The sequence below is a fragment of the Nuphar pumila genome, chromosome 5, assembly GCF_984573655.1.
Source record: "Nuphar pumila chromosome 5, dmNupPumi1.hap1.1, whole genome shotgun sequence".
Classification (NCBI taxonomy): domain Eukaryota; kingdom Viridiplantae; phylum Streptophyta; class Magnoliopsida; order Nymphaeales; family Nymphaeaceae; genus Nuphar; species Nuphar pumila.
This window is the reverse complement of record NC_143253.1, coordinates 100,580,257-100,593,090: the sequence shown is the minus strand read 5'-3', so window position 1 is coordinate 100,593,090 and position 12,834 is coordinate 100,580,257. Positions and strand designations below refer to the sequence as shown.

The 12,834-nt window shown below is 34.3% G+C and overlaps 1 protein-coding gene across 1 annotated transcript; it reads right to left on the bottom strand.

Annotated features, from left to right (window-relative positions):
- Positions 1 to 1,489: 1,489 nt before the first annotated feature.
- Positions 1,490 to 12,475, bottom strand: LOC149837919 (uncharacterized). Its single transcript, XM_090007534.1, has 9 exons — positions 12,435 to 12,475; positions 12,200 to 12,319; positions 10,506 to 10,573; positions 10,040 to 10,148; positions 9,853 to 9,921; positions 3,727 to 3,784; positions 3,115 to 3,350; positions 2,930 to 2,981; positions 1,490 to 1,712 (listed from the first exon to the last, which is right to left on the bottom strand). Exons 1-9 carry the CDS (start codon positions 12,435 to 12,437, stop codon positions 1,645 to 1,647), a joined length of 783 nt encoding a protein of 260 aa, XP_089863660.1. The 5' UTR covers positions 12,438 to 12,475; the 3' UTR covers positions 1,490 to 1,644.
- Between the last annotated feature and the right edge of the window lie 359 nt (positions 12,476 to 12,834).

Below are 12,834 nucleotides of genomic sequence, written 5' to 3'. Positions count from 1 at the left end.
TCATCCCTCTCTCAAGCTCTCCTCACCTCCTCTCTCTCTCTCTCTCTCTCTCTCTCTCTCTCTCTCTCTCCATGAGCTTGATTGAAGTTTAGTTCAATATCAAGTTAGAGTTCAGATCCAGATTCAATTGTTGTTTGAATTCAGATCCAGTTGTAGTTTTGATTCATATCTAGTTAAAGTTTAAATTCATATTAAGTTGCAGTTTGGATTCATATCTACTTGTATTCAAAATTCATACTCATACCTAATATTCATATCCAATTCAAGCCTAGATCTTTCTATCCAAATAAAAACGTTGTTCAAGGTGGTTCATGTCGAGGTTATCAGTCTCACCCAGTGCAGGGCCTAGACCAATTTTTTGCGAATAGGAGAAAGCTCTATTGTATCTTGGGAGTATAGTTGCACGAGTAACCATTGCACCGAGGACTTAATCCTAAGTGGGACAACTATTGCTTGAAAGATAGCACATTTGTATGTGCCTCTGAGTATACCTTGTTCAAGCTCAGTTGCCTAACCTACTAAGGCAATATTTTCAACATTCTTGACCTCATGTGAGTTCTTTCCTTCGATCGGAACCTGTGATAAGTCAAGCTAGTGTTGTAAGGACTTGAGAAAGACTGGAGCAGCCCAGTGGAATCCAAATCCAGTCCAACCTAGCATTAGATAATCCAACTCTACCGATTCAGCTTACCAACACTCGAGTGATCATAGTATGGTTTATCAAGACTGTTAGGCACCCACATAATGTGATCTGGATTGGCAAAACCTGACTGGGCCTAGACATGTGAAGAGAATTCAAACAAATCTTGATTGGGTTCCTGCCTGGTGGATATGAACTGATCCAGCACAATAACAGCTCTAGGATGATTTAGGCCGCTTGGCCGACATGACGCATGATTCCATCATATGCATGCTCTTTCAAGCCCTATGTAGTCTTAAATTTTGAGATAATACAATGATATTTAAGGATATCTTGAAAATGTTTCTTATTTTGAAAACGTTGTGTTTGTATCAGAATATAAATATTTGTATTTTTTGTATATCTTTTTTAATATTTTTATACTTTTATATATGCCAATACTTACCCGAGCGCCACCCAATGAACCAGTTTTTTTTTAATATCACAAGATTTTTTTTCCAATAATTTATTGAGAACGAGGTTTGTGACATTGATCATACTATCACATGCCTGACTGAACAGGGCTAGGTTTGTCTAATTTAATTTTCTTGATTTTTTTTTCTTTTTTTCTCTTATGATGTTTGAGAGAAACCACTGATTTTTTTTTGTCATAGATAAGTGCAACGTTGCCCATTCCTTATCCTGTTTATGCTGTTGGGATGGCAAGCGAAGACCAACTCAGTCAGATCTCTGATCCCGAGTGTGGTTCCCATATAATAAACGAAAAAAAAATGACTGGTGAGACATATCCTTACATACCATGCCTTTGGAATACCAACTCAAAATGATCCACAGAATGGAGAATTGATAGGTAAGAAAAAAGACAGTTTTCATTACAAGATTGCATGAGTACTCGAATAAAAAAAATGTGATGTTTCACTATAGGCCATAAGTCCTACAATTTCCAGCATGAACAGTCCTACAAAATTGTGACTTCCCCTTTCAAGGGACCACACAATTTGCTCTCAGACAAGCAAAACCGCGTTTATACAGCCATCGTTCTCTAGATTATTCGTAACTTGTGCATATTTTCCTGCAATCACCAAATCCAACATTAGAAGTGATCTCACGTATGGCCTCTTTCATGAGTAAGTTACAAAGAGTCATCCAACTTATCAGCAGTTTACAAAGAACTACCCAAAATTTTAGTTTATATTTGATCACCTTGATTTTCTTGGGCTCAAATGCCCGGATGGTTCTGAATCACTCAGTTGACCACAGTTTTAGTCAAACATTGACAAAAAAAATGCCCTCAATATTTTCCTTTCCAAACAAGATAAGCGTGTGCATGAGTAAGGAAACTCTGCCAAAAATGGAGTGGCTATGTTGGTCAAGCAGGACAAGATTATCATTATCCAACGATGAATATACCACTTTTAGGATTGTATATTCAACATGATTAGAAGTGTTATTGGGCCAGACACACTGTCCATTGGAGGTACCATAGAGAACTAAGTTCCCCTGCCATGGTGAGTTGGAGGGGGCAATCCAGGACTAACGGCAACATCTGCTCCAGCAGTCCAGACAAGAGTCAGAACGTGAACAGGGATCAGAACAGACCTGTAACGGATGCCCATGGCAGACTAGTTCAGCCGTCTGGTTCTGATAAAGAATACAAGCTACTAGAATTTGAGATCCAACCGGTTTCCAGAGGTGGTGAGTTTTGAACTGAGTGGAATCTAAGATGCAGTGAAAGAAAAAAAAAGGAAGATGATGTCAACAAAGATAATGGGGATGATGAAAAGGAGGAAATGATATCCCTTTTCTTGCGTCTTTTTGACAGGGAGCACCAAGTATTTGAGTCAGAAGATGAATTTGACTGAGTTGGGTTTAAAAGAAAAAAAAAGTGAAAGGAAGTCACAAGAATGTGAAGTGTAGAATCCAATAAAACCTAAGAAAACTGAAAGGAAGTCACGAGAATGTGAAACGTAGAACCCAATAAGACCTAAGAAAAGTGAAAGGAAGTGGTAAAATGCAAGTGTAGAATCCAACAAGATCTAACAAATCTTTATCTCAATGGCAGCTGTGGCAAGAGAGGACGATTATCAACATAAAGACAATTTGTAATTTTATATCTAAAGTAGGTATTTGAAGTGCATGAAGAAAAAACATCAGATAAATTAATAACAGAAATAAAATAATAACTGAAAAATTGGCAGCACTTTTGTAAATAATTGACTTATTCTTTCCTCATATATGCACGCATTCATGACTCATTAAATCTCTTCACAACAAGATTGAAAAACTCACCCCAGACAACCTTCCCAGCAGGGGTAACCAAACCAAGTTCGCTAACATTTACCTGGATTTTGAAGGAAAAGAAAAAAAAGGCCTCAATTGAATATAGAAGATAAAAAGAAGATAAGCAAAAAATATAGAAGATAAAAAGAATAAAGAACATGCTGGCAACAATCATGTCCATGTCACTTCTTTACCTCAATAATAGTCCCCCTGGTGATGACACCAAGAGATGTATACATAGGACCATTGGGGTTTTTCTTAACTCCAATAATCTCGAGATTAAAGGTGCATTTCAGTTCTGGGTGCGTGACATGGGCTTTGGTAAATCGTAACCCCGTCGGACGAATGAACCTCTCATATTTTGGAGGTTTCCTAGTAAAACCTGGTCCTACGAATGTGACTTTGGTGACCATCCTTTTCCATTGCTTCGCTGTAAATGAAATATAAACCATCAAGCATTCTCCCAACAATGATTGTTCATAAGAAAAAACACTTTGCTTGTAAAATGGCAGTAAAAGATATCATTTCCTGACTGCTAATTCCACTAGAGAAAAAGCAGTAGAATAATTCATGCATAGATTCAACACCTGTTCACCTAAAAGGGAGAACTAAGTTATACATCCTACATAATTCAACAACCATTGACATTTAAGTAATTGCAATTCCAAATATCACTTGAAGAAAATAAGGAAAAAAATTATCTTAGACAATCTTTACAGTGATAGTATGCTCACAATCCCATAAATGTTGCCATATTTAGCCAATGCCTGCCATAATCAAAGATGCAGCAAAAGCAAGAAACTTACTTTTCCTTTTACCAGAACGAACTACCCGGAACATCTCATCTTCAGCAACAGGCCTTACCTGATCAAATAAAGAACATAAATAAGGATACTAGGTGCACTGAGAAATGAGAAGACCAGAAACATAATGCAGACAATAGACTTCACATGATTATATTTTCAACACGTTGTACTCAAATCATCTGAGATGGTTATATCCACAAATTACACAATCAAAAGAAAAATTATCCTAATTTTGACATACAAAAACTTTCATATGATCACCATAATGTAAGTTGATATATCAAAAAATTGTATAAACAAACCTGATGAGCTTTAAAGAGTCTCATGGTAGAAGATAGATGCAGTGAAATGAAGAAGAATGTCACGAAGTGGCATGGAATCCAAGATACAAACGAAAGACAAATAAAGAGGAACAAAAGCATAGACAACTCATTTGGCTATAGATAAGAAATAACATGTTTATACATTCATAAGAACACCAGAAAATAAAATAATAATTTTTATTAATAATAAAATAAACAAAAATTACATATAAACCTCACTACAAAACACTCATACAATAAGTACAATCATCATCTCTCAAACTCACAATGAGGCATAAGCCTCATATAAATAGCCATGCAAAATACTAGCCATTAGGATGGTCTAACGGCTAGTTTGACTAGCCATCAGACCATCCTAATGTCTACTAGACTCCAACAGCTAGTTGGACTAGCTACCAAAAATAAAAAAAAATAAAAAGAATAAAAATAAAAGAAACCTAAAACTAGCCTACAAGTTATACCTAGTATACCTTAAGTACAAGACACCATGAAAAGAAGAAAATACTTAAAGTTTGGATATATACAAGAAAAAAATGATTACACAAGAAAAGGCTACATATATCTTAACAGCCCCCTCAAACTTGCGATGGATCACTGAAAGTTTGCAACAATAAGATATAGATGGGTCTTCAAATGCTTGCATAAACATCAAGATGAGATCTTGAACAACTTCAAACATCATTAAGAAAATTCATTCATGTTACTTTAGCTTAGCTCAATCCATAAGTTCTCTAAGTTCTTGCAACATGAAGCAACAACTACAACAAAACAGATTATAACACCAAAAAGAAACACACACACGCACACATGTATATATATATATATATGGAGAGAGGATGGTCAAGCATATCAAAAACACATAAAAATACAATATATAAAAAATAAACTAAACAATATATTGAGAATAAACTTGTTTTATAGAGGAAAAACATTACCACACAAGGAAAAACATTACCACACCAACAAAATAAGTATAGAAAATAAACTAGACAATATGTAAAAAAAAAACTAGACATTTATTATTATTATTATTTATTTTGTTTTTTAAACAACAAGAAAAATATTTTGAAACAATTATTTTAAAAAAATTAAAAAGTAGTAACTATTCAAATACACAATATCCATTAAGATATATAAGAGGAACATACCTAAAAAACAACTTTAAGAAATCTAAATTAGATAATCATAACTACAAAATCAACATATTTTTCCAAAAAACATCAATACTAATCATAAGAGGATTTGACCACCAAAGTCCAAAAGACAATCACATATTAAGCATAAACTAACAATCATAAATAATATCCCAATGTGCTTAGATAAACATCTCAAATGAAGGTACAAATCATTAATTATACTAATCAAACACGACAACATGCATAAAATGTAAAAGCTCAAAAGATCTCACAACAAAAGATGAATTAAGTAAATTCATACAAAAATGCATACAACGATGTATGCAAGATAACCAACATGAAACAAATCTCCTCAAAATATATATCCAATATGTAATTAAAGCATATTTAATGCACATAATCATGCATGAAAATTTTTCAAAGAATAACCAATTTTCATATAAGGGCAAAAGAGAAGTGGAAGAGATTAAAAAAAATTCACAACAAATTTTTAATGAGAAAATACAACATTCTCAAATATTTAATTAGTAAAAAATAATAGTTTGGTCACCACAAGCAATCACCTCACTAACCCCTATCTCAACAACCCCAAGAACTGAGTGTATCAGCACATAAAACAAGAGATCAAAACATGTCAGCAATAACCATATCAATGACCATGCACTGGCAATACCAGCTATCTAAATTGACAATAAACACCAGCTACAACCACAAGAGGTGCACACACCTCACCTCACAAATGATTGTAAAACTGTAAACAACAATTCAGTTACACTGGGTGCACATAACTCACCACACATGGTTGTAAAACTGATAAATAAGATTCCTTATCCAAAGAAAAAACACTCAAATAAGAGGGAAGAATGAAAAAATGAGAGGTAAAAAGAACTTGCAATGAAAACAAACTAATGTCAACAAGAAGATAAAAAAGATGATTTGAAAATAATATACAAAACAATGCAAGAACAATAAATTTTACAAACTTTTGATAATATGATATGAGCCACCATGGTCAAAATAACAAAAAAAGTATAGTCATCACAGATAAACATCAATACAAGCATCCAATCACAACAAATTACACAATAAGTGAGTGATACAAGCCACTCACAAAGTCAGAGATCAAACAAACATCAGTTAGAGCCAAATCGAGTGTCAAAACCACACTCATAAAACAACACTCTAAACTTATACAACAATGAGGTACACACAACTCACCTCAACAAACATCTTTAACTCCACAATAAAAGAGGTGCACACAACTCACCTCCAACAAGCCAAAAGAAATAAGTGATGGAGCCTCAAAAGAAATATTGTAATGAGCTAAACCAAACCCAAAAAAGGCAACAAGAAGACCTCGAAAGCACTTTCCAAAAAAAAGAAACAAACAAGAGCTAATTTGAAACAATTTTTTAAGTCAAGTCCAATAGAAGAATTTGAATCTTCAAAAGGATTTAACAAAAAAAAAAAACATATAATAAATCATGGTGCAACGACAAGATACAAGTATAATGCTCACACATCAAGCATTCATAAACTTCATAACAAATTCCATAAGAGGAAATACAATAACTTCATACTAAGTTCTATATGCAAAAAGATGCTTTAATACCAAATTATCACAAATACATATCATATCAAATGTTCTCATGCATACATGATATATTTAATAAAACATGTATGTAATATGCCTATAAGACCGTCACAATCAAGAAGAGTACAGGCTGCCTACGAGCACAAATCCAACAAATATAATATTCACACGTCCTCAGATTAGGACAATAATGTTCTCACACAATTTTCAAAAAATTTATATGAGAACACATGCTCGAAAAGGATCATTTGCATACGTTAATATGTTATCATTCCAAAAACTTATAGATCAATGTTGTACATGCATATACTAGTCAACAAAGAATACAAAAATATCATACATCCATAGCGCATACAAGATACAAATGCATTTTATGCTATAAACCCAAAATGCATAAATTTTAATTCAAGGTGCCTATAAGTAAAACAAGAATATCAGAATGCACTCAAAACTTAAGAGCATAGGAAAGAAAACCATTATAGCTCATGCTAACATGCAAAACATGATTATAAACTCTTCAAGGAGATTATCCATGCAAAGCATGTATGTAGAAGGCAAGCATCAAAACGTTCTATAAAACCACAGTTTTTTTTATAAGAGAAGGTCTTTATGACAAAAAAAAAGAACCAAGAGCATAAAAGGTTAGAAAATAAATACAAGAACACACAACAAAGGATAGCAATATCCCAACTTAATACAAATGAACTATTTATCAATGCAAAACATCAAACATAAAACAACATCAAGTTGAGAAAATAAAATAAACACCAAATAGGCATTCCCTTTAAAAACAAAAAAGAGCTCACCAAAAATTAGTGCAAAACAACTTATATTTTTTAAAAACAAATGAGTCATAAGGAATTTTATAAAAAAAATTACAATAGAACTCTCTCACACAATGCATGAGTACTAAAATCAAGAAGATTTTTTGGAAAAACATCCCAAGAAAAAAAATCAAGATACATACCTCGATCAAGGACATCTTACAAAGCACGTAGTCAAACCAAGAGGATCCCAAGTTCATCACCAAAAGAAGAACACCAAGGTGATCTTCCCTTGGCTCTAATACCATGTCACGAAGTGTCATGGAATCCGAGACACAAACGAAAGACAAATAAGGAGGAACAAAAGCATAGACAACCCATTTGGCCATAGAAAAGAAATAACATGTTTATACATTCATAAGAACACCAACAAATAAAATAACATTTTTTATTAATAATAAAATAAATTAAAAATTACATATAAACCTCACTACAAAACACTCACATGATATGTACAATCATCCTCTCTCAAACTCACAATGAGGCATAAGCCTCATATAGCCAAGCAAAATACTAGCCATTAGGATGGTATAACAGCTAGTTTGACTAGTCATTAGACCATCCTAATCAATGTTGTCAGTATCTATGATACATATTGTATCGATGCAAGAGATTGATACGATACATACCTGTATCTCGATACGGGTCTGTATCGTAGGTGTATCGCATGTATCGTACGATATGGTGTCCTCAGGCTTAAAAATGGGCAAATTTGTGCTTTTATGTTTTGGGGTTTTAAAGAGCTTTTAAAGGCTGAAACCCTCATTCGTATAGAACATACTTCGAAAATTAAAGATTTATATCAAGGTAGAAATCAGGCTCCACACACCAACAAAGATGGCATCAAATGATCCAACATAGCAATGGAGCACTTAAGTAACGAGTGAAAACCGATTGAAAATCGAGTGCAATTATTGTCATAATATTTTTGTTTATTTAATATGAAAATATGAGTCTTGTGGCATGTTCTTAATTGCAAGATATTTAATATTTTGCATTGTTCTTGTGAGATAGTTGATTCTTGATGATGTCTTATGCAGCTCACAGAGACATAAATGCTTCATATGTGATTTTATGGTTGCATTTTGTGTATTTCATCATTGTTTTCTGTGTCATGATTTTTTAGAAGTTTTGTTATTTTTTCTAATTTTTTTAGATTTTTTAATTTTTTAAAATTTATGATCTTTTATGATACGATACATATCTTATTTTGGGACCGACCAATACGGGTTAAGATACGACACTTACACCCATGATCCTAATGGCTAGTAGACTCCACCAGCTAGTTGGACTAGCTACGAAAAATATAAAAAAATAAAAAGAATAAAAATAAAAAGAAACCTAAAACTAGCCTACAAGTATACAAGGTATACCTAAAGTATACCTTATGTACAAGACTACATAAAAAGAAGAAAATACCTAAAGTTTTGATATATACAAGACAAAAATGATTACACGAGAAAAAGGCTACATATATCTTAACAAAGAAGAGAAAAAGAGAAGAAGAAGACCGTAAACCACTTCGTAAGCTGGATATTGGGTGCTTCATAAGGTCATTCTGTATTTTATGAGAAGCACGTGATATTTAGATTGGGAAACTGTAACTTTACTGAAAAGAAAAATGTTCACACAATTAAGGAATTGTAGGTTTCTACTAAGAAAGCATCGTAGTTGATCTATCTTAAACTGATTTGAGAGAAAATTTTGTAATTTATAATTCTTTAATTTCTTATATAACGGATGCATTTTCATTCAGAACAAAGGCATTCATTTAAAAGATTCAGTCACATAGAAATCTGCTTATCATGTATGCAATAATACTATTGTATAATAGTATAACATTTACAATCTTTTTTATTTCCTAAACCACCTAATTCACATCTTAAACATTCTTCATCATTTCTCGCTTCTTATTTCGCAAGGCCTTAGAAATCCCTGGTTTTTCACTTCCACTGCCTGTATCACTTCTAGATTCCACCTCCCTCTTTGACAACCTGGTGTGTGTGTGTGCCTGATGCGAGTCTGTGTGCAAGTGTATTTGTGTAAAATGAGTCAAGAAGCTAGCGACCAAGACTGCAAAGTTACTGTCTCCTTGCGCACAGTGTAGCATAAGATATATTACAAAGCCATGGAAACCAAACATGCAAAGGAAACAGCACCTTAGGACATACTAAACAAGAAAAAGACCCAAATACCAAAAATATATCTTGAATTTTCCTAAAAAAGGTAAGACTTAAAATTCTTTCTACCTTCGGCAGTGGAACCTCCCATTTACCAGCTTTTTCCTTCCTCTTTTGCTTGATGGTATTGCTGAGTACCTACACCATAATGCACCCACATGCCAATCTATTAATATACACTTGATGCTCTTACATATTAAATTAGGAAAAAAGAAAAGGATTTGTAAGTGCTTGAACCAAAAGTATAGAAAGTTACCTTTGCACGTGCTGTTGTTTCACGATCCAGCAAATATGCAGGAATAGCACCCTCCTGCACATTATCATCAGTTTTACGCCTTACAGATGATTCTTCATGCATAGCAAGCCTGCCCAAAACAAGGATAAAAGCCAAGAATATTACATATACAGTATTTAAAATAGTTAAACCTTCGATAGGTCATATTATGAAAATTGTAAAATTAATTAGGAGGAGCCAACAGATGATGACGTAAGAGTAATGGTGTATTACAAACTTTTGGAATATGTGTGTGTGAGTGTCCATGTGGAGGAATCAAGGTATTTCATGTCTCTAAATTATACTATCCATTTTTCGCATTTCAGCCCCAGAATGAATGTGGTTGAGATCCATGTCTCAGCCAGGTTATTACAAATTTACAACTAACATTGTGCACTATGACAAACAAAAAACAGAGAAAACAAGTTCAAAGTATGAAGATACACACGTTTTCTTCATTAGAGCCTTCTCTGCATATCGCTTTTTGGCAAACATTTTTCCCTTAATACCAAGAGCCTGTGTCACCAACGAGAAAGATCCCCAAGAAAGTTAAGCCAAATCATATGACATAAAAAAGTAAGATTCAAATAATTGTGCAAACTTTATTACCATCACATCACCAGACATCATCATAGCAGAAAATAAACAACAAAAAATAATAGCTGATTATACACTTTCACAGCTAAAGATACAGGCTTCTAAATGAAGATAAAGCTCCAAAAGTAGTCAAATAATCAAGGAATTATAAAAAATACATACTTTCAAATTGGTAACCCTTTTTTAGACAACAAGATTGACCAATCATATTTATTAAAGCATTAAGCAATGTTGTTTAAATGAGATAGGCTCACCATAAAGCATCCTTTGTCCTATTTAAGTAACATAAAATTTCTCTATATAGAAATAAAACAAAAATCCACCTAGATGAGTACATATCAAAAAATTAAACAAGAACCAGAAATGTTCCAGGAAAGGTATTCCCACTAAGCTATAAATCCATCGAGTTCCAGACCACCCTAAAGAAGTTCATATGCAGACAAATCAAGCATGCCACTCCAGAGCACAGGATTCATCTCGCACAAGTACAACACCTTCAAGAATTGATGATCCAGATCAATGCATAATCACAATTCATAACTGGCAAAACCAACCGCAAGTCCACCAATGCAAGGAGAACAGTGTTCATCCCCACACCCCCAAAAATGAATGATCCAGGTCAAAATGGAACTAATATTCACGGCTAACCATGATAATCTGTTGCTAGATAGCTGAACCCATTACCTTGAGAACTGAAATGGAGCCCCTAATTCAAAACTGACCATGAAATCCATAACCAAACACAGTTAGTTAGCCAAGTGGATAAATTGCAAAATCATATTGAGCCCCAGAAACATATATCCCAGCTTGTGTCACTTATCAGCATAAGCAGGTGCGTTCAAAAACAGGCTCAACAATTGGAGTAAGTGCTTAAATCCCTGATTTTCTGTGATTTCAAAAGGTTTCAAGATCTCCAAAACTTATGGTTAAACTTCTTTCTTCGAACGGAGAACCAATTTTTAGAATTCCCCACTTCACCGTGCAATATCCCAGCTTATCCCACTTTTTATGGATAAGTGGCTACACATATAGGAGATTAAGAAAATGCTTGAATCCAGTATCTTTGTTATTCCATAAGGTCGCATGGGGGGTAAGTGCACAGAAGTTAGGAATTTCTGTTTCCGTATCAATGTCAACTGTTTGTTCTAAGAGCATGTTTCAGCATTCCCAACCATATTTTTGTTGTATTGGACTTGCAAGAATTCCTCGTCCACCAAATTCTCTTAGCCTATTTTTTCCCCATATTCATTTCAAAGACCTAACATCATATTTTCAGATTAAAGAAAAACCAACAAAATTCCCAAATTTCCTCAACAAACCCATTTCCAATCGGCATCCAAGAAACAATTTCCATGGTTCTCTTCCTTTTCCATCGACAGCAACACTAATTCGACCAAACTCAGTTCCAATAAATGGAAACAAAAGGAGAGAAGGAACAGGAAACCACGGCGACGAAAGCGAAACGAGCGAGAAGGAAGAATCGAAAAAATTCTTTGGAAAGAGAAGAGAAAGGGGATTTTTTTGGGGGCAATCCAAAATGGGTACCTTCTGGGCGAAGGCGGAGCGCTTGTGGACCTCTCGGGCCTCCTTCTTGCGCTTCTTCTCGAAGTGGTCATGGCGGTATCCATGCCTCTTCCGATGCAGCTCGATGTAATCTCCCTGCGGCTGCAACAACCAAGAAGAAGAAGAAGAGTCACCAACACCACCATCAAAAATCGATGCTAACAGTCACAGAAAGCAATCCGATTTCAGAGTCTACAGAGAGAGAGAGAGAGAGAACCATTGTCACAAAAGGAAGGAAAACGAAGAGGCTGAGGCGGCATGAACGGGCACTTGGGAGGTTTTATAGAGGGCTTTACTGATTGCTCCTCAAAACAAAACCGGTTCGATTCGGGTTCGGAGAGAATCGGAAAAGCTTCCAGAGAAGACTCGGTGTTTTTACTCATATAGGTCCCGATTTTGCAAAAGCTTTGCATAATAAAATATGATGTGGGCTAAACGGATCTGAATTTGGATTTAAATTCCTATGGTGAAAAGCTCATACCATATCTGTTTTTTTTTTACATGTAAATGGATTCGGATATGCATCACATTCAGGTATTTATCCGATTGAATAGCAAAAAATCAAAATCATAATCTGCATCCAATTATAAGCTTTTGCCTTACCAAATGCAACTAAA